At 38.5% G+C, this 22,664-nt stretch overlaps 1 protein-coding gene across 1 annotated transcript in view; it reads left to right on the top strand.

Annotated features, from left to right (window-relative positions):
* The window catches only part of SLC22A23 (solute carrier family 22 member 23), a 103,024-nt gene that overhangs the window by 20,442 nt on the left and 59,918 nt on the right, over positions 1 to 22,664 (top strand). The window contains exon 2 of the mRNA XM_075213001.1: positions 18,566 to 18,669. Within this exon, the coding sequence (XP_075069102.1) occupies positions 18,566 to 18,669 (104 nt within the window). The remainder of the gene's footprint in view (positions 1 to 18,565; positions 18,670 to 22,664) is intronic.

Raw genomic sequence — 22,664 nt, 5'->3', positions numbered from 1 at the left:
CTTTGGGGCCTATTTATTAAGCTATAAACCATGCGTAAACTGCTTTTACCGCATGGTTTAGACATTGTATCCATTCTATCTAATAAAAGCCTAACATTAGTTTTGCATTAAACGGAGTCCCCATCATTTTCAATGGAGACTGTGGTCTGGGGCTATTTAACAAGCTCCAAAAATGCTAGCTTTTCGTAGCTTGAGCCCAATGGCTAACGCCATCTGAAGATGGCATTAGCCATTCTATCCTATGAGGAGAGCATTGCAGTAGAGGGATCTAGTGATCTTCGGATCCTTCACTGTAGCCTTTCTTCTCTCTTATCTGGTTATGATCGCAAAGTGGCTTTGCGCATGCGGGACCTTAGGTTGACAATGAGTAAAGCCACTTTGCAATCTTATAGTAAGAACCTGTAAATTAATAAATGGGCCCCTTTTTCTTCTATCTCTGGTACCGCTGGTAACCATAATAAAGCAGATGTCTTAAAGGATCCCTCCTACCCCCAGTCGCATGGGTGCAGTGTCCAGGACCCTTGCAGTCTAGGAGATTTTCCTGACACTTCAATGGTTCAGCTACATACTAAAACATTACGTCAAGCGCTGCTTGACAGAATTTCAAAAGTAACCTGAAGAACAATGTTCTTTGTCTATGGAAGATGATTGGTTCATAAAGTGCTGCTAGATGATTACTGCAATATTTTCCTAAATAACAGGATTGTTGAATGGTGATATATGTTTTCTTACCATATCAGTAAAGAGCAAAAAATTGTTGTCTTCACCACTTCCATGAATCAGAGCTTATTTTATGTAATATATAAATCATCGACAGGAGTGCGTGGCCACGTATCAAAAGGGGAATAGCGATGCCCACACAGGGTCACAAGCAGCCCATTAGATACCTCCGTTCCCCCAACATTCCCACCTGTAGGACAAACATATCCAATAAAGTCGGGACAGCTGGGAGTATAAATCTTATGACCTAAAAAATTAAGTACTGTATTTAAAATAAATGCTGGTTTAGGCTTCTGTATCTAAAATAGCCATGCACACACAAGACCTTTAATTAAGAAGTGAAGGTCACATGAAAGAGCTCTGATTCATCGAAGCTGCTTTGTTGCTGAAATGTTCAGTCTCTGTAAAGCAATCTTGATATTTCTGCGGTAAACCACAAGGTTCTTCTTAACGTTTTATATGTTCTGTAGAGCATTTAGGTCTATATTCACACACACAAAAACCATGTTGGCAATAAATATCTGGATGTTTGTAAATTGCTGTTACTTTAATGTGGACTTGGCTAATATATTTGAGCATAAATGCCTGTCCCTCCCATAAGGTTGATGCTTATTAATTACTTCCACCCTCCTTCCCTGCCATTGCATTAGGGAAGAGCATGGCAAGAGATTTAGGAATACAGGGGTCTATTTATGAGTAATCTCAAATTGCTCAGGTTAATTTCCATTTCTTATCGCAATGATAAGAAATTAATGTGGCAATTTATTAAAAATGATTAGCTCAGACACGTCTCCAATAGAAACCTGTCTCGGCGAATAAACTATAGTATAGTGATTGCAATAGAGATCGCTTTACGAACAGGTTACTAATGGCATAGTTGAATTTGTGTTGGGGGAGCGCGAAGCCTGCTGAGAAGGGATTTGAAGATCCCTTTCTTGCAATGCTCTCACCGTGGGTTATAACTGCTAACATTATCTTCAGAAGGCATTGACGACCAGGGTCAAGCTCCAAATTTCAAAGCTTGATAAATAGGGCAGATTTGCAGTCCCCATAGACGCCTATGAAGACTGGATTTGCGATTGAAGAATGACCACCTTTTCACCTATGGGGCCAGAGAAATTCCCCTTTTGCTTATGTATTACATTTGACTATGAGGAGTGGATTCTGGACACTTGCATATGACCTATTACACCCTGACCTAAATGGGAGATTATATATATATATATATATATATATATATATATATATATATATCTATATATATATATATATATATATATATATATATATATATATATATATATATATATATATATATGCCTAGCGGCGTGTGTTAGTCTGTGTGTGGAAAAAAAAAACAAGCTGCAGCACCACCTGCTGGGCGGAGTTATACACTGACCTACTAAATTCTTAGCATTATCTAATATATAAAAGTAAAAGCCTAGCGCGTGTGTTAGTTTTTTCCACACACACACACACACACACACACTATTTTCTCAGAAAGGGCTCATCCAATAGACGTGAAATTTGGTATACTGACATGATTTGACAAAAAAATTAGAATAGTGAAGTCTGTTAACTTCCATCATCTCCCCTTCCCCCTGTGGGAGGGGTAGTAAAGGCTAAATTTACGAGTTGAGGGCTCAAACTCATTTTCGTGAGGTTATTTTACCTCATGAACACACATTAAAAGGGCGCTTGCGTCGGGAAGTAACGCTCTTCCCCTGAGGAGGCCTGGGCTAGGCCCAAATGCATGACAAGAACCTTAAGTAGCTTGATTTGACTAGAATGCATGAGTATCATGCACAGGTTAACGTGTGTGTGTGTGTGTGTGTGTGTGTGTGTGTGTGTGTGTGTAATATATATATATATATATATATATATATATATAATATATATATATATATATATATATTTGTAAATTGCTTGATATCCATGATCGCCTCCCACTGATTACCAGTGAGCTATCCTATTTGCCCACTTTTTTGAAATGTTGGATACTGTTTATTGATGCTAATTTCCTGCTTGTTTATAATGTGTTTTTCGTGTTCCTTCTATGTGCTTGTTGGTTAAGCAGTCTCCTAATTTTATTTTTTTATACAAAATTATTTGATACTATGGTTACTCTACTACCGTACTAAGTTTTATACCTCTGATCTCCATACCCGATGATGACATATCTGTGATGGAGAAGGGTTAGTTTAAAAGGGTGATAGTTTTTACATTGCATTTAATTTCTTGGGCAATATTGTTTGTTTACCTATTGTATTTACAAACATGCCCAAATGTTATTTTTTTAATTATCGGCCTCAGTCATTTTCAGGCTGTATGCTGCAACATTATGCCAACTGCTGATATTGGCATATGGCCAGCATTAGATGTGCTCATTTCTAATGTGTAGTAAATAATGATGACATGCCGTAATTTAGATATGTTTTATTTGTATAGAGAAGGGTCAAGATATAAAAAGGTTTATACATAATGTACAATAATATAGACACATAATCCTGTTTTGATTGATATGAATGGTGAACTAAGATTGATATGAGAGTACAATTAATAAAATAGTTAAAGCACGGTTTTAGTTTTGTAATATAAACAGCATTATACATTGAATAAACTCTTGGGAATTGTTTGTAATTTGCTGTATGCATATGCACAAAATGACAGATTGTAAACAAATTGTCAGGTTGGTGACTGCATCAGCTTATATATAAACATTAATTCATGGTCAGTAAACTTTGTGCCTGTTGCAATCCAGTCATTCAGTCAACCCACCAAGAGACTGAAGCTGTGGCAATTTGGCTTCTTGTATGTGTCCAGATTTTCCGCAGATCAGATTGTCCGATTTTGTGGCAGTTGTCCGAATTGCAACACGTGCAGCTTGCCTTAGGCTGGGTACACACTGAAGCATTTTCGTACAGAAATCCGGGAAATCAGCCGGCATATGGTCGGGTTAGTGTGTATAGTGATACGCAGGGGCAGGCTGAGCTGGGGGGCATTTGCCCCCTGGGCCAGTCTCATAGTGGGCTACCTTGGGCTGGGTCACTGGGCCACCTGCATTTATTTTCCTTTAAAATGTTCCTAATAGGCTGCTGAGTCGAGTCTTTTCCCCCCCAGGCTAAAATTTGGCAGCTCTCCCCTGGTGACACGATGGTCGAAGGTCATTCCAAAGTGTCGATTGTTGTCTCATTTGGTAGGTCGTACTGTTTAATATTTTGTGATCAAAACACCTAACGATCATGTAGTGTGTATAGGTTTCCAGTTGATCCACAAGCAACTGCTAATAGTTCCTCGAGCTGCGACTTCTTTGGGGGAGTGTTCATGTTAATTTTTGATGCCTGCACCAGTCCCAGGTGGTGTGGTGTCACTCATTTTGCAATTAGGTGCTTCCAGCGATAAAGCAATAGCAGGTGTCTATTGCATTAATGCATATTTTAATTATAATCCTTTTGTCAGTGTAGTGTTATAAATAAACAATGTTTCATTTATATGTGTATTGCTTATGTCTGCTTCTTCAATTATAGCTATGTGTCACTTTATTGTACACTCTATTCACATTAATACGAAGGCAAAATTTGTGTATTACATATGTATGCCTGCATAATTATATCCATTTTTGTATAGAGCACGTTTTTGTGTTTCCTATAGATGTGTATTTTATGTCTGGTTGCATATTAGTACACCTGTGTAAATGGTAATGCATATTGCACCTGTGTTTTGTAACCTTAATATGTACAGTCAACATTTTTTATAATCGAACCTTTAATTACTTGTTAATGCATGTAAAATACACAGAATAAACACACATTGTAAATCCAACAGATTTATTGTTGAATTATGTAGAAAAAATTAACAGTTGAAAAATATAAATTTCAACATATTTATATTAGCAGTATAACATTGGACTTTTTTAATGGTTAAAGTGGCTTTAATTATTTAAAATATTCATCAGGCTTTATCATATTCTCAACCACACCCTGCAAAGGATCACCAACATTCTTTTCTTCCTCAGAACTTTTCCAACACGAAATAAAGTCCCATTTGCTTACCTTGTACACTGTTTGCAATAAGTTTATGTTGTGGTCCCTCTTGTCGCATCTTTGCAAAGGTGCCCTTTACCTCCATAGGTTCTGTAAAACAGGCATCATTTTGTGACTTCAAATACCTTCTTTCAATACATCGGTTTTTTTTTCTATTAATTCGGTATCTATTTTTTCTGCTTTTACAAGTAGGTGTTCAGCTTTAAAATTTTCAGTACCTACGCAGCACATGTCATTGTGTATTTTTATTTCTGGAAATAATACAACATTTTCAATATACTATATACTATTGTCAGTCGCTCATCTACAACTTGACTAACAAGTCCTTCAAACAGTTGCACAACATGTAAAACTCACTTTTTTTTTTTTTTTTTTTTAATGTTCCAACGGATTTGCATCAGTCTCCGTTGTTCTTTCTTTTTAAGCCTGACCAACGCTTCTGTACTTGAAATTTATTTCTTTTCTTTCAGAGTTTCTCCTTAATTTGTTTTAGTAATTTTCTTTATTTTTAGTTCCTTTCGGGTATTAAGTCTTCAGTATTTTCTCTTTTGGCAGTCGTCATACTAGTCCAGAACTTTTACCATCCTCTCCATCTCTCTTGGGCTCATTGCCTTTGCTCTTTTCACGCCCCTTAATTGTATTTTTTCTTCTTCTTCTCCATCCCCCACCACTATTTCTAAAAAAAAAAAAAAAAAAAATTCCCCCGCCACTATTTCTAAAAAAAATTAAAAAAATTCCCCCACCACTATTTCTAAAAAAAATTAAAAAAATTCTCTTCTTCTCACACCCCCCACCGAAACCTTCTCATCATCTTCCCTCGGTGCCGGACAGACTCCTTGGTAATTTTATACACTGAGACATGGGCGTTCGTTTCAGTTGTGGACCAATCAGTGGTGGTACCTGTGCAGAATGGGGCATTGTGGATAAAGGCCATTCATGTATAATAACCTTGTATTTGGGGAATAGATCAATATATTTAACTCCTAGTGGTCATTGGAGTTGTTGTCCCAAATCTCCTGTAGCAGGGGCATATATGAGAGAATGAGTCTCTCCTATTGAACCACTGTTTGGTCCAACAAGATCTATTCTTTCTCCTTCTTTCCCTTCGGGTCTGTACTTGCAGCCTTCTTGCCACAGTGAGCAGAAAAAAGCAGTTGCTTGTTGTTTTTCAACACTTTCCATATTGGTACAAAAAGTTGTTGATGTGTGGTTGCGAACGAACGTACCCTGTACATGTGCTAACGAATGTATGAAGAAAACATGTTACCTTTGCTTTTTATGAGGTTAGGGGTGGTTACTATTAAACATGCTCTGCCCTTTATTTATTTTTTTAGGGGATATTGTTAGATGGACATTTTTTATAAGTCGTTTCAATGTGTACAAAATTCTAATCTTTGCCCACGACAAAAATGGCTGTGAAACGTCCCTGCCCGGACGCTTGGTCTTGCGTTAATCTTCTAAAACGTGACTAGTGTGTGCACATTAATCGACCTTCAGTCAAAGGTAAAGTCGTTGTTGATAACACATAGGTCAGAAAATTCTCCAGTGTGTACCTAACCTTACTCTCATACTGGAGGATTTGTTTTTTAATGGAGCTGATGTTATGCTGAGTCTTTTCGCACCCTCTGTTAATACCGCAACAGTTAAGTTGATTAAAAAAAACAAAAACATTTATTCTTTTTAACCCAATTTGCTATAGCACACATACATTCTAAAAATCCAGACCTTTGGACCCTGAAAGGGTGCGGCCTTCTAGTGGGAGGTGTGTATTTGTCAAAAGAAGTGGGAGGGGCTGTGCTGATCAGGGGCAGGCCTATATTTATTTTTCCTTTCCAATGTTCGAAGCTATGATATGAATGGCCTTCCATGCTGCCAACAGTGCACAGCAGTGAGGAGAGATGACTCCACTGTCTAAAGCTGGGTACACACTACAGAAATTACGACCAACTTTTTATGCCGAGCGATTTTACATGCGATCGATGGTCCGATCGCTCGGTCCATGGACTGCATACACACTAGCCTTGTTTAGGACGGGAAAGGGTCCCGTTAGCGACTTTTTACAGCCATGTTGTCGTGAGCAATGACTCTAATTTCGTACTCACTGTTGTGGATCGGTCGGAAGTTTATACACACTACACAGCGGAAACGAAATTGGAACGAAAATATTAAATGGTACGACCAACCAAATGAGGCGATAATCGTTCATTTGAGCAGACTTTCGACCATCGTGTCACTGCACACACTGACCCGACTATTGAATGAGCGGTCGTATGTCGGCTGATTTAGCTGATTATTGGATGAAAACTGTGTAGTGTACCCAGCTTAACTCTGTTGTCAGCAAATATTTGTTTGTTAGTGTAAAAAAAAACTTAAAAACTTAACTATAATAGAATGGAGTAGAGACATGACTCGCAACCTTTTTCCAAATTGACTTTGTCACCATGACATAATATTGCTAGGTGAAGGTACTTGTTTTACACTGAAACTGGAAATCCATACTTAATATGCGCACTTCATTCAGTTGGTGAGGAGCACAAGGAGAAGACTGATGAAAAGTACTACAAAGATATATAAACGAAAAACCCTATTCTATCTAAAACAAAGCTCAGACTGCTATATTGTGCTGCAAACCGTGCAATCCTGATTAATCTACCTATACATGAAGAGTGATATCCTTAAAACATGACCCTCGGTGGCATTAACTGAATTGTCACCAATAGCCCCTTTGTATGTGCATCGGCCTCTTTGCAGTGTTTCTCATGCATACCCTTGGGAGACATTAATATGCATGTCATGCTGAATGACGTTACCAAGAGCTGTCCTTGAGCACAAACTGTGTATGTTGTGTAGTAGCTTTTTTTTTTTTTTTTTTTTTTTTTTTTTTTCTTCTTAATTCCGCTTGCCTAACAAACCTATGGGCAGAGTACAACCATTATTGTTTAGTATATAGCATGCTTTTTAATTCCATCAGCTCTCAATAAAAGTGTTTAAAGAGGTCTGTTATATCCTGTGAAATATAAATATATATATATATATATATATATATATATATATATATATATATATATATATATATATATTCGATATAAATAGATAAAGGTTTTTCTTGAATATAAAAATATATAACGATTACATCATTATCTGTATAGCATGCAAATTATTCCACGAACTATAGACTGCATATAATTATAGAATTAGATGAGGTTAGTTGTTAGGCTTGTAATTCCAGTTTCTATGCTTTTTTATTGGCTATGAACTGATTTGTTAATATTTTGTGAAGTGGTTACTCTGAAAGTGAATAACCTTTCAGAAACAGAAGGCAAGTTTATGGAAGGGTTTTTTTTTTGTGTGTGTTTTTAGAAAGTGTGCGGTTGGACATTTAATGAGAAATGGAGTTCACCGCTGTGAGAAAAAGAATGTCCCTGTAATTATGCAGCTGCTAACTGGTATTCCTATGAATGTCTTCGAATAACACACAAAAAAATGATACTATATAGAAGAAGAGAAAAGAAGGTGGCGTTCCTTGTCTGCATCTGTCACAAGGAATCGAATAGGACCATATTAGGAAACTTCGACTCCCCAATTGTTAAAACTACATTTTGAGCAACCCTTTGCCAGTACAGACAGCTACAATTGCCAGTTCCTGACAGAGCATTCTGAAAGTTCTGTCACAAGGCATCTGATATAATTAGAAACTTTACTTTGTAAATAACACTTGCTGAAACTTTGACAGTGCCAAACAATGAGATGTATTACTTCTCTTTCCAAGTGACTCTTTATTCTCTTTTTTTTACATTTACTGTTGCAGAACACAAGCGTAACATCCTCAAGCAGGAGTATATCACAGTATCCCGCATTGTAAACTGTGCCTTTATTACTAACCAGTTACACAACAAAACTCAAAATCATGCTGTTGCTTAAAGATTCTGTTGTGTTTTTTCTGTTTATGTTAAAACACAAATTTATACAGCAGATACTGTGCAATAGACTGTATTGCCATTAACAGGCTCCTGCACTCTTTGCTAAAATCCTATTCCTGGCATAGGGACACATCTGACTTTTACCTCAATTGAGGATATACTTTTAAACTTTTGTAAGGGGGTGCATATGGTTTATTGGCGTATTCATCATAGGTTTTCATCAATATATTTTTTTTTGTTTTATGTTTTATCTTAAAATTGAAAATCTACATTGTGTGAATACACTTTGACCATTTGTCTGAATGTGTGTATATAGTACAGCACTATGTAAAATGTTCACACTGCGTAAATGCTGAATATTACAGTAATGGGATTGCTGCTCCTTGTTACAAATGCCAGCAGAAATATAGTGATCTTTAATGTCACTTATGGTAAAGGTGAAGACTTGATGAAATTACGTTTGTACGATTGGGGAGACGGTCACTGAAAGCTGTGGTATTTAACAGGATCAGCTCATGTTCTTCACTTATGGGTTTAGAACATATACTTTTCTGGGGGCAGTCAAATCAATTATCTGGCACCGTTACCAGGTGAAGACAACCAGTTCATTCACTCAAAAACTGAAGATCTTGTGACTTAAATTTAATGGAATTTCCGCTCCAATTCTTTTTTTGTTACAAAAAATGATGGAGTTGTGATCTCTTCTCTGATCTTTTTCCACTAGGTATTGATGGTTTCCTCTTTTAAACTTCTGCTCTGTGTTATTTCATTTAATTTTTGTTTCTAATAGAAAAAGCGAGGTACTTTCTTACGTGTGGTCAGTATGCTATGCTGTGGTGTCCCATGTATAGGATGGGGATAGAAAGAGCTGGAGAACAGCCTGGCACTGTCTTAAATTATAGACACGCCCCATAAATACTACTCATGCTCATTAGCGGCATGGCGTGGAAACCCCTCTCTAGAAATCCTGGGTTTGCCCCTGCTTTGGTACATTTTTCATGCATTTAGCTGAACTCCATTTGATTTAAAGGCCTAAACACCAAACCAAGTAAACATTATTTTCATTGTAATTGATTGTCACTGGTGAGTCAGCATAGTTTGGTCCACTTTTGTGTGTGAAGAGGTGAATTATAGGATCAGGATTGTCCAATTAAAAAAAAAACTGAGTCCCATGACTATCCGTAGACAAACATTCCTTATGACACCTTCTCTCACTTTGTTCTGCATGGTACACTAATTATGTGTGGATGCTATGGAAGATAAGACCTGCAGGAGAGAGTGTGGTTAGCAAAATTGCTATTTGTCAATCGGCAGAGAAGGCAGAAATGATGGCTCACTCTGTAGGGTGCAGTTGCCTAGTCATGTTTATGAGCTGTTGCAAGATCATGTCTGCAAAAGCAATTTTACACTTGTGTGCATTCATTATTCATGTTCAGTATCCATTGAACTGAACAGAGTAAGTGTGTCATGATGGAAATACGGGCAAATGGATCTGCGTAAGATGAACACCAGGGAAATGTCAGACTTCGGTTCCTCACTGCCAATAACATTTAGCATTGATTGAATGGTGACAACAAATCGTAACATTGCTTGTGCTATTTATGTGGGGTTTTTTTTCTTTTTATATTCACAGCTTCACTATTACAATTTACACGGTAGAAAATAGTTGCTTTCTGCAGCAATATTTCAAACTAACTTTTAGTAAAGTTCAGTAGGTGTCCATTTCATTTGCACACTCTTATCACACGTGCCTTGGGTGCGTCTACAAGCGTTTATCACTTAAGGCTCAGGCATATTTTACACAGACTACAGAAATAAGTAGAACATAATAATTACTTGCGAAATTTCAGCTCGCAGCCCCCTGAGTGGTGAGCTGAAATTCCGCGAGTAAACTACCGTATTAACGCTTTTCGAGCGCAATATTACCGTATAAATGGTAATATTTTTTGAGCGCTCGTTTTTTCCCGTTAACGCTAACAATTGAATACCCCCCTAATAGTCTATATACAAAGTGCTGAAGCGTGTGTTTTGTTTTTTTGTTTGTTTGTTTTTTTAAATAGCATCAAGCTGAAGTTGAAAAGAACAATAGTTACATAAGTTACATCGTTGTAAACATGCGATAAGGTAAAATAATGACGCAGGTGCAGAGATTTCAGATGAGGTCATGCTCCCATTGCACATCTGTAACCGTTATATGGATGATACACATTAGTGTAACATCTTCTGACAGGGCTTATCATAGTTTGTATTACCATGTCATTGCAGTACATGTATCAGGAATAATAAACCTTATAGGGGAAAGAAGAGTCATGTGTGACCTCTGATCCAGTCCTGCTAGGCATGCCTTTAGCAAGTGCACACACATTAATATTTCTTCATAACCATTAGATACTCTGGTGAGATTGAAGCTTTTGTTACACAGTCCACACACTGTTGTTGGGCAGCTGACCTGTCACAGCAACGTGGAGGACCACAAAATTAGCACAATAATAATCTGATAATAAGGAATTACTACTACTAGTAATTATTATGTGGCATGTTGGTCAGTACTGTTGAGAGATGGCCACTATCAGCTTCTATATTCAGTTATCCTCTGACTACAATTACAGGCTCTAATGTCTTCCATAACAGACTCCACCCCTTAGCCCTTGTGGTGAATGACTGGAGCTCTGGAACTACCTATGTAGCCAAATCAAACTCTGACCCTGGTATTCGGCTGAGTGTAATATGTTTAACCAGATTTGTTCATTCAGGTCCATACATTTCCAGGTTACCTTTGTTTAGTGAGCTCTATATCTAATTTTCAAAATAAACAAATGAGTCCAAATACCTCTCAAAGTGTCTGATTTTAAACCACAAGAACAATTAACTGTTTCATGTCTTGTCTAGGATGTTATGGCTGATTCACTACTGTGCCACTGTACTGTGTTTTGTATGCTATGTTGTCAGTCACAGCAGTTTAGCACCTTTTCATACATTTTGTTAAATTAGGTTGTGTCATTCCCCCATCTTTGTATATTACTTTGAAGGTTGTGCCCAGCACCCCACCCATTAATCCCTAGGTTGTTCTTTTTAATTGGAACAGGATCCTACGAGTACTATTTGTAGTACGTAGATACTAAGAGGTAATTGTAATGTTTATAGAAATAAATTGTAGTGTAGGTACTGTGGGCAGGAAACTAGCTTATAAAGCAGTCTTTTAATCAGTGCTTTGTGTTTTGGTACACAGAAAGGGTCGTCCACAACAAACTCAGAAATGTGAACATAAATTAGCTATTATTCATGAGTAGCTTTGCAGCAAAATCACACTGTCTCACGAAAACCCTAGCCCCCATAGGGAGTGTTAACTCACTTCTTATCCACTCTCAAGTGTGCAGCTAGGCCGGTTAGCTCTGTAGCTGTAGTGGCTTAATACCTAAATAACACATTCCTTTTCTCTGACGTTCCGTCCTCGGCTAATCCATTTCTTTCTCTTACCAGACATGACACCTTCCTGTCATTTCTGTCTAAGGGGGAATTCAATTGGCCGCGTTACTGTAAAAAGTAACTTGACCTGCGCACTATTACCCATACTTGCCAACTCTCCCTGAATGTCAGGGAGACTCCCTGAAATAGGGGTGATCTCTCTCACTCCCTGAAGAGCCTGACATTCTCCCTGATGCTGAGCCAGTACAAGATGTGGTTGGCTTCACCATCTGTGGCATGATGACACAGTTCAGAAATTGTGTCCTATGTCCATGTATTGATGTCTATGGAGGGGGCCATTTCATGGAGACCAAGATTTAATCAAAGACTTACAAGTAAGACAACATGACTTCAGTAATGGAGACAGAAATGTAAAAGACACTTCAGTCTCTAGAGATTCATTAGCTGCTTTTCTTTAACAAATAGTTGCCCTGCTCTCCTGGAATGTCCGGGAGACCTCCCAGGAGAGCAGGGCAATCTCCCGGTTCTCGCCCCCGCAATAGATAAGTTGGGGAGGCGGGGTTTAATGGCACAAATATTGTAATATTAGCCCCACCCCCTGCTGTAATTGGCCAAAATTGTGACAAATGTTTAGGAGGCGGGGCCAAAATGATGCAGTTCATCAAGCCCCACCCCCGCACACCCACCTCACCCGGGATCTCCCTGAAGCCAACAAGGAAAAGTTGGCAAGTATGCTATTACCGTTATTACGGTAGTTTCAACGCTGGCTTTTTGTTTGTAGCTGCGCTACTTCAGGGGGAATTGAAATCCCCCCTAAGAATTCTCTGCAGGACTCCTACAGATATTTACTCTGTCTCTTCAACTTCTCTCTGAGTTGTCCTCTCAGGATTCCTGCCTCCTGCATGTCTCACACTAGCCTCACTAGGCCCCCTTCTAGTTTTCTTAGCTCCCTGCTGCGGTGGCAGTCACGATTGCGATTGAGGTAATGTCGGCACTTAACCTGCTGACATGAAAATGTCTGCAGGATAAATACAGAGACTTACGTGATGTAGACAGCTTTACAGTGTCGTCAGTGTGATTGGCGACATTGACGATGTCGCCTGTCGCCGACATTAAAAGAACAATGCCGCGTTACACTTTTTGTATTGTCTCGGATTGAAAAAAGTGTAAATAAATAGTTTACGTGTAAACTGCCCACCTATGTAGTATATACAATGCCAGAGATGGCCTTTAATATTCGGTAACAGCTGCCAAGCCATAGTTTACTAATAATACACTGGTAAATGATCAGGTAAGGATTGTTGTAGTTGTGTGTTTCATCCTGTACTGTTAATAGGAAATGTTTGATTTATGATTATGGGTCTGTTCTAATATTTATAATGGCATATATTTAAATAATAGATCACAGTGGTGTTCTTAAAACCTCTAAACCCATGCCTTATGTTAAATATTTTAAAGTTGGATAGGAAAACTACTTGCAATTGTATAATACTTTGTAAGGGAAATAGGATATTTAAGAGAAATCCACTTAGAAGGATCTCATTATAGCACTTAAACTCTCTATCTAGGAAGGAAAAGCGATCTAGCAGGAGCAGTTTTGTTAATCAATATTCACAGGCAAGTCTAAGCCATTAGGTATCGGCTGCACATAATCTTATTGCCACTGATCCAAGGTAATATGCTTCTGGATCATTTCATAGGCCAGAGTTGGAGGGCTCTCAGGCCTGCATTTTGCAGCCTGTGTATACTTTCTGATTGATTATAAAAGAAGAAAAATAATATAATCAATATTATTCAACATCAAAATCAAGTTAATATTATTGGTAATTAGATTTTCAGTGTATTCTAGTGGTACTTTTTAAGGAAGAAATAAACGCTTAAATTTAGGTTTACTTGTATTCCAGGAGGTATATTTACTAATTTGCAGGTTTGAAAAACTGGAGATGTTGCCTATAGCAACCAATCAGATTCTAGCTTTCATTTTGTAGAATGCACTAAATAAATGATAACTAGAATCTGATTGGTTGCTCTAGGCAATATCGCCACTTTTTCAAACCTGCAGCTTAGTAAATATACCTCCCAGGTTTTGGCTGGTTCAGCAATTGTGCTATTCTAATTATTGTTGTGGACTTTTTTAATTATAACTTTTAGGAAAATGTAAACATTACTTTAAAAAAAATAAAAATTCAAATGGCGTGGATCAATTTCTATTGGTGTTAGACGGAATGTATGCTACAGCCAGGGCCCCGGTCACATGACACGGGATGCATCACATTTGTATTGCTTCCGGGGGGCTGCCGGCCCTAACAGCCGTGATTCTGAGCGTCCTGGGTGGGCGATGCCCCCCGGCCCAGCCCGTCCCTGGCCCCGGTACAGCAACTTCATGGGGCCCCCTATAGTAGACTAGTACGTAAACTTATGCGCGGCTGTGTGCCGCCAAAGGGGGCATGATCATACCATTGGGGGCATGGCTGTGCATCATTATATGTATATAATTTAATATATCCTCATTAGAGGGAAAGTAATTTGGGACTACAGGACTCCCATAGTCTAGGAGCACTGTCATTATGCCCTGCAGCTTTACTCACACATGCGCCCTTTGCCCAGCAGCTTTACTTGCTCATGGCCACCCTCTGCACATATGCTTTACTCACACATGGCCCCTCTGCCACCCACCTGCTTTACACACACACACACACACACACACACGTGGGCCCCATTCTCATCACATTCCCCTTTCATCTTACCTTTTTCTCCACCAGTGAAAGTGAAGAAACAAGAAGATTTCCAGCAGCAGCCTCCGACACTGTGTAACATGTGACTGCTGCAGTCACATGACCTGGTGATGTCACAGTGACATCTGAAGGGGATCTAATCACCACTTACAGAGATGCCGTGCAGACAGCCTATGCGGTCCGTGCATAGGCTGCTGCATCACATTGAACTCACTGCGGCTGGGTCATACATTAATAGAATATTGTACTACAAGCTGCGGCCACGTTTAGTAGAATGTGTTGTGGCAGCCTGTGCATGGACTGCAGAGGCTGCATGCCACACTCCCATCGCCAAGCTGGTGGTCTGCAGTGTGGGCCCATGCCCCTGGCATGCGTTATTTGGCACCCCTGGCTACAGCAAAGTAATGGACAATTGGGCAATGTTATTTTGCAATTTTCTTTTCCCTCATTATATGCAGAACCAAATTTCCAATTTTGAGACGTCATCATTGGTGCTTCAATTCACCATTTTTAAGTACATTTGACTATAGTCAGAGCACCTATAGTATTTGTTTTTCAAAATTGGTTACACAAAAATGTGCAGGAAATGGTAGGGAAATAAATACTTGTAGCCAAAAAGAGCAGCATTTTATCTCCATCAACTGCTTCATCTCCATGTGTAGGTATCTTTGAAGTGGAAGGGGCTGGGCTAACAAATCCTGTGACTATAGAATGTATGCACCCTTTGGCGTTTTCCATTATTATTTTCTTACATCATAAAAAAAAACAATTTATTGGCATTATTCAGCGTATAGGTGAATTTATTTTTATATCAACTGTAAACTACATCTTTGTGTGAGGCTGGCTGGTGAAATCCCAAATGAACTTTGTAATGAAGATCAAAATCCAATAAGTCTATTGAAAGCCCAACAAGTGGAAGGTTGTAAAAAGATTTCAGATTTTTTTTTTATATATTTTCTGTAATATTGTCAAGTCCATCATAATAAATAAAAATCTGTCCATGAAACATCAATAGTCCAGGTACTTTAGAAATCTGCACTTTTATGGGAGGGGGGCAAGAAGAAAACCATTATTGAAGACAGCTGAAATTAAATCTCGCCTAGGGACACATTTATCAACAGCTGCATAAAATGAAAAATATTTTTCAATCCTTATCGCATTGATAAGGATTGAACTATTTCTCATATTTATTGAAAAATCTCCACAGGAGCAGCAGTTCTGAAAAACCTTGTGTGCATGCTCTGTCTGAAAACTTCTCTTAACTGTTGCGGAGAGCAGAAACGGTAATGTACGCTCACTCAGGCTGGCGTATATTACCGTATGTGTAAAACCATTTCTATTAATTGTTAAATTGCGGTACATAGCAGTCCCCATAGACATCTATGGGGACTGCTATGTATTACGACAAAAAGTGCAAAGCAGCAGATATCTATGATATCTGCTGTGATGCACTGTTGATAGATGAGGCAAATACTTCAATTGACGTCTAACAGCAGTTTTCAGGGAATAGACGCCGAATGAAGGTTTAATAAATAGGCAGCCTAGTGTTTGCCAGAATAACAAATGGGGAAAGATTCTGTGTTCTAATGATTGAACTTTTTTGGCCTCAATGTTAATTGCTATCTTTGCGTCAAACCCAAACTTTGCCTTATGGCAAGAAACAATTCTTATAATGAAGCATGGTAGTAAGACACTGAGGTGGCTTAAGTAAAAAAAATATGAATAGCTATTCAAAGGCTTGTCTATCATCTCATTGAGAACCTGTGGAATTATTTGAAAAATGCTGTTTAACAGCAGTGATTATTCAATCTTTTGTAACTTGGAGTATTTTGTGTGTGTGTGTAGCGTAGAGTACTGATTTGGGACCCTTGTCAAACTAATGGCAGAATATTGTGATGCGCATATTTCTTCCAGTTTGGGCCAAGCCCTTTAACTTAGCCTGCTTGTAAACTTTTTTCTATGGAATGTGATTGCATTATAGTGGCACCTGTACACATTCCATTAAGAAATCGTTTCAAGGTGCTTTCAGTCTGTTGGGGAAAGATTGAGTGCTGTCTTCTATTCCTTTCTTAAGTAGGTTGACAACAATGCAAAAATAATCAATTTAAATGCATTTTGGAATGATTTCATCCAGCTGAGGTTAAACCAGGTTAAATGCCCAAATTGTTTATGTGCTAATTCTGATAGGGCAAGTAATGTGTTTCTTGGCAGTACAGTGTTACTTGATATGGGGGGGGGGAGAGAGTTTGGATAGTTAAATAGCGTTTTTTGTGCATAAATTCAGTATTTCGTTCAAACACATAAATGTATACATGTTACAAGATTATTGCTTTACACACATTACAACTATAATTTAACAGAGCAGAAATACATTTTCAACACTGGCACCATATAGCAAAGTTGTAGGATCAGTAGACTTATAATAGTAAAATTATAATAAATATTTTGTTTTGTATAGTGACAATAATATTACACAGCGCTGTACAGAGAATATGCACATTCACATCAGTCCCTGTCCCATTGGAGCTTACATTCTAAATCATACTTGCCAACTTGTGTGTGTTGGCCTCCTGCAGATTCCGGGATGGGTGTGTGAGCGTGGGGCTTGGTTAATTGCTTTATTTTGGCCACACCCTGTAAATGGACATCACAATTTTAGCCTATTACAACAGGGGGCTGGGCCGAAAAGGTGTGGATGGCATCATTAAGTCTTGCCCCCACCCACTTCACTAACAAAGTGGGCAGGATTTGGGAGGACTCCCACAAATTCGGAAGGCTCCCAGACTTTCTGTGAGAGTAGGCAACTATGTTCTAAATTCACAAACGCACACATGGGGCCATTTTTATAATAACCTGTTAATACATACTCTTCCTTCTTAAATATCCTTCCTAATCTGATCAGACTAACAGTCTGATTTTGTTCATCTTCATCTGATCATATCAGATAAATTGTCCCACACACGTCAATTCAATAAAAACTGATTGGATTGAATGATCTAATGGTAACGTGGCCATCTTTACAAATAAAAACGCCAAAGTTGGTCTAACGATTATTTATGAGCAATATTACAGGGTAGTCTTGTGTAAATCTATAAAGTCCCTAAAAGGTGGATTTATCATTTAAAACAAAGATTGTAACATCACTGAGTACAGCTTAATTGATAAAATTGTTACCCACTAAGATTGCAGGACACTTGCCTGAAATATGCATTTAAAATCGTATCTCCACTTTTGAGACAAATATATTCAGCAAACAGCAAACCGGTGTTTATTCATAAATCTGTTTATCCTAATACTGTTTCAAACATTAGCAAATATTTTGTTTTGACAAAGGTCAACATATGTTTGTGTTCAATGCAGTCAGAAATCTTTCTTGTAATATAGTGCCTATGTAGATGTCAAATAATTGATGAAATATGAGTAAGACAGCTATTATTTAATAGATATTGCAAAATCAGAAACCAGAAAAAAATACATGAAAACATATATATTTTAACAGTTGGAGAACAGTCTAAAAGCTGTGGATTACATAAGTGATTCTACCTGCTCTATCTTCTTACACTATACAACATCTGGAACTTGTAGGTAAAATGTAGAATGCCTTATTACACTGTATTATACTTGGAACCTGCAGGTAGAGTTCCTTTATAACACTGTACCATATCTAGAGCATGCTAATTTCTAATTTCCTTGTGCTCCTTCTTCTGTTTTTGTCTTCTAGTGGGATCTGGTTTGCGACTCATCTTGGAAAGTTCATATAGCCAAGTTCTCTCTGGTCGTTGGGTTGATATTTGGATACTTGATAACGGGATGTATTGCTGACTGGTAAGATTTGAATTCTATGAAGTATCTAAGTTGTTGATGTATTAATGTGTCTCTTCTTGAAAACCGTCCCTCCAAATGTTACATTCTCCAGGCTTTGGTGTCTGGAGAATTTGAAATGGGGGCAGGACTTTCATTATAACCGTGGCACCAGATAAATTATTTGCCCTCCGTGACACAGTCCAGCCTTTTTTTAAAAAAAAGTCTCAGGTGCTCGTTACCAATACCCACCAGTTGAGGATTGATATTAGTCATAAATGTCATCAACTACAGACACAATTGAGGGGTTTGTGGCATAGTAATCTAGATTTTAAATGCATACATAGACATTGTTCTATAACCAAGCCTCTGTTTACTCTTATGATTTATTATAACCCTACTAGATGGAACACAAGATGAGCACTAACAAATTATGGAGAGCAGGGAGTTCTAGACTAAATACAGTGGGCCTGAGTCATTAAGGAGAGCAAGGCAAAAAAAAGCCGTAAATTTTTTATCCTGGACAAACTATGTTACAACGCAAGGGGTGCAAATTAGTTCATTATTTTGCATACAAGTTAAATACTGGCTGATTTTGTAAATAGCACACAAATACTTGATAGCTTTATTTTTACACTGAAATTTAAAGTTGATCTCTGATATGCCCTATCCCAACTATAAATGTGTTCGCACATGTTAAATTTATCTCCCCCGTCCAATACAACATGGTTTTGCTAAGGTGCAAAGTTGCTCCTTTTTTATGCTTTACTCTCCTTAGTGACTCAGGCTCAATATGTTCACATGGAACTGCAGCATACCATACTTCAAAGCTAAGCAGCCTGGTGCAGCTACATTAAAGAAACAATTGAGTTAGAACAGGCGCGGGCTGGCGAATTTCAGCCCGGGGGGCGCACAGGCGGCCGCATCACATGACATGCGATGTGGCCGCCTGTGCGCCGCTGGTAACATTCAAGTAATATTGCATCCACGGGGGGCGGCCGGCCCAAACAGCGGTTAGACTGAGCGGCCTGGGGGGCCAATGCACCCCGGCCGAAGCCCGCCCCAGAGTTAGAATGTGTTTGGAGTTGGGCAATACTACAGAAAAGTTTCTGTTTCTACCATCACCTTTTGAATACTCTTAATAAAATCTGTGAGTTAATGTTGCATAATTTCTTAAAATCATACATGCTACTTTTTTGGACCTTCCCTCCAGTAGATCACAGAGGGGAGGTTTAAGAGACAAATTTGGGGGGAACGTGACAACAAGATTCACATAAACTCTGCCCTGCCACCTGCAATGATGCAATTCGTTATCACAAACCTGCCCCTGCTGCACAATAGTGCAATTGCATTGTCATGGTGTGGGGGTGGGGCATCAACTGGCCCCATCACTCCTGCTTCGGCAAAACGTGAAGTGGGATCCAGGAGGGAGGGGGGGGGCTACTCTACCAGGTATCTGGGGGGACTGCTCAAAATTCTGAAGTCTTCCGGACATTCTGTGAGAATAGGCACGTACGCTTTACTATAAGGTTAAGAAAATTATATCATTTTGGGTTTAATTGAATGACTGTACTACTTTAAAATGCAATGAAGTAAAGAGTTAAAGAAAAAATATATTTATGCAATACCACTTATGTGGAAAATAGAAGCTGGAGGCTAAGTAACCTACAAACTGTGTTTCATATTTTCGTGGCACCCATTGTCACTAGCACTGCTGCAAAGCATAGCTTTTGTAACTGCTGTATATATCTGCAGACTGCAGTGAAATGTCAAAGTGAAATGTTTTCCTACAGTCCGTGTAAACTACAGCATTGTATGTGGTAATTTGCTGTCTAACCTTTTGGAAGGTCATAGTCACTACTATATTTGACCTTGAAGTTCCCCTTTACAATCTTAACATCAAATAGATTTCCATCAGTTTGCTGCCTGGAGAGTGAGTAGCAAGACTGCAGTTATTCCCCAGTACGCATGTACAGTATTCTTCTGGTTGCCAAGCAACCGGAAAAATAGCTCTACTGAGGGAAAAAAGCAGGATTCAACTAGAACACAATATCATTTAAGTTAGGAATGCAAACAAACAGTTTGATTTTCCAAAGAATGCTTAAAGTAACAGTTACATGTAGTAATGTATAAGCAATGACACTGGACAAAATGATTGTAGGTTCTTCACCAAGAAACTGATAATTTAAGTCAAAATTGTATCTTCAAACAATGTAATTGTATAGAAGGAAGATAATGATAGGCTAAGACTACTTTTCAGTTTTAATGACATTACCAGGTTGTGTTTATATATGGGCTTCTCCTATAAAGTGTATTATTTGTAATAATGCATTAGTTAGGCAATAATAAAGATTAGATCGACAGCTTGGCATCTAATTGTCCACTGACAGAGGCAACATTTTACTTTTCTTCAAAGCACAGCGAATTGTTGTAACTATGTTTCTGCTCTCACGTGGAAGCTCTTGCTTGTAGTCTGTGGAATTAATCATTGTCTTTTGGCTGGTTAAAGAGAGACTGTCGAGAAAGGAAAATAGTATCCCACTTAGTCCCCAATATGACTCCACAGTGTCCTTGACAGGCATCATGCAAGCAATCGTAATAAAGGATTTATAGCTTCTAACATCACTATTGCACATGTTCTTTCTCTGCTGCATGGAAATGTCAGAATTGGAGAAGAGGTTTTTTTGTCATGACAGAGCAGCACCATGTCTAGGCAGATGTGTCAATCATTATGATACTGCTGGCTTGCTACTGTGTTATTCATACTAGCAAGATCACTTGGCTGAAGCTGAGTGGGGAAAGAGCCTAAACCATTTAAGCACTCCTGCTTACTTTCAGTCCTGACTATCGCTGGGTGCCTGGACATCTTTAGGCTGATTAGCGACTGGAAAATCATTATAATGTGCAGTCCGTTCTGAAATTACCCCATTTGTAATGCAAGCTATAGTATATAGTAGACACTAGCAAACATATTGGCACAGTACATCATCATCATCATCACCATTTATTTATATAGCACCACTAATTCCGCAGCGCTGTACTCACTTCAGTCCCTGACTCATTGGAGCTTACAGTCTAAATTCCCTAAAACACACACACACACACACACACACACAGACTAGGGTCAATTTGTTAGCAGCCAATTAACTTACCAGTATGTTTTTGGAGAGTGGGAGGAAACCGGAGCACCCGGGGGAAACACGAGGAGAACATACAAACTCCACACAGATAAGGCCATGGTTGGGAATTGAACTCATGACCCCAGTGCTCTAAGGCAGAAGTGCTACCCACTTCCCCACCGTGTTGCCCTACATGTGTACGTGTGTTGTTGTTTCAAGTACATACCATCCAATATTTCACATGGCAGATGCTACCATTCTTTAATAAAAGAAAATAACGTGTGCATGGTTAGGCAGACACTGGAATGTAAGTTCTATTAAAATTTAGTTCACTATTCATAACTGTAATAAATAAGGTTTATATTAAAAGGCATTATGGATGCTATCATGATTGCATTTTTTGGAGCCATTAGAAGAGTTTTCAACACAATTCTAACATCAATTCCAATAATAGGAACAAGAAACTGTCTTTATAGTAGAGACAACTAACGGGGAAATAAAAGGGCAAACCATAAATACCAACATCTATGTTTATGTGGCAACTATTCCGATTGTGTCTGTATTTTCCACCCACAGAAGGATATCCTTAGTGACAATCACTTTGTATTTCTGTATTGGCTACAAACTAACCTGTATTGATTAATCCTCCGGCTGGACATCGCTGTCATTGGTCCATACTATAGGAATGACCGTATTAGCGCCATGTTAATGAGGAATGTGACCAACACAGGGTTAAATGATCAGTTAAAGTGAAACTTTTTCCTTGACACAATTTTAGTGTCCATTATGCCACTGCAAATTAGTTTATATATCTTTATTCAGGGCTATATCCCTAGAGCCATGCAGCCAATGCACCATAAAATTGCTGGTAATGCCTAACGTTTGGAAGTAATTTCTATT

The sequence above is a fragment of the Mixophyes fleayi genome, chromosome 5, assembly GCF_038048845.1.
Source record: "Mixophyes fleayi isolate aMixFle1 chromosome 5, aMixFle1.hap1, whole genome shotgun sequence".
Taxonomy (NCBI): domain Eukaryota; kingdom Metazoa; phylum Chordata; class Amphibia; order Anura; family Limnodynastidae; genus Mixophyes; species Mixophyes fleayi.
Note: the sequence above shows the minus strand (reverse complement) of the source record. Positions and strands in the feature narration are given on the sequence as shown.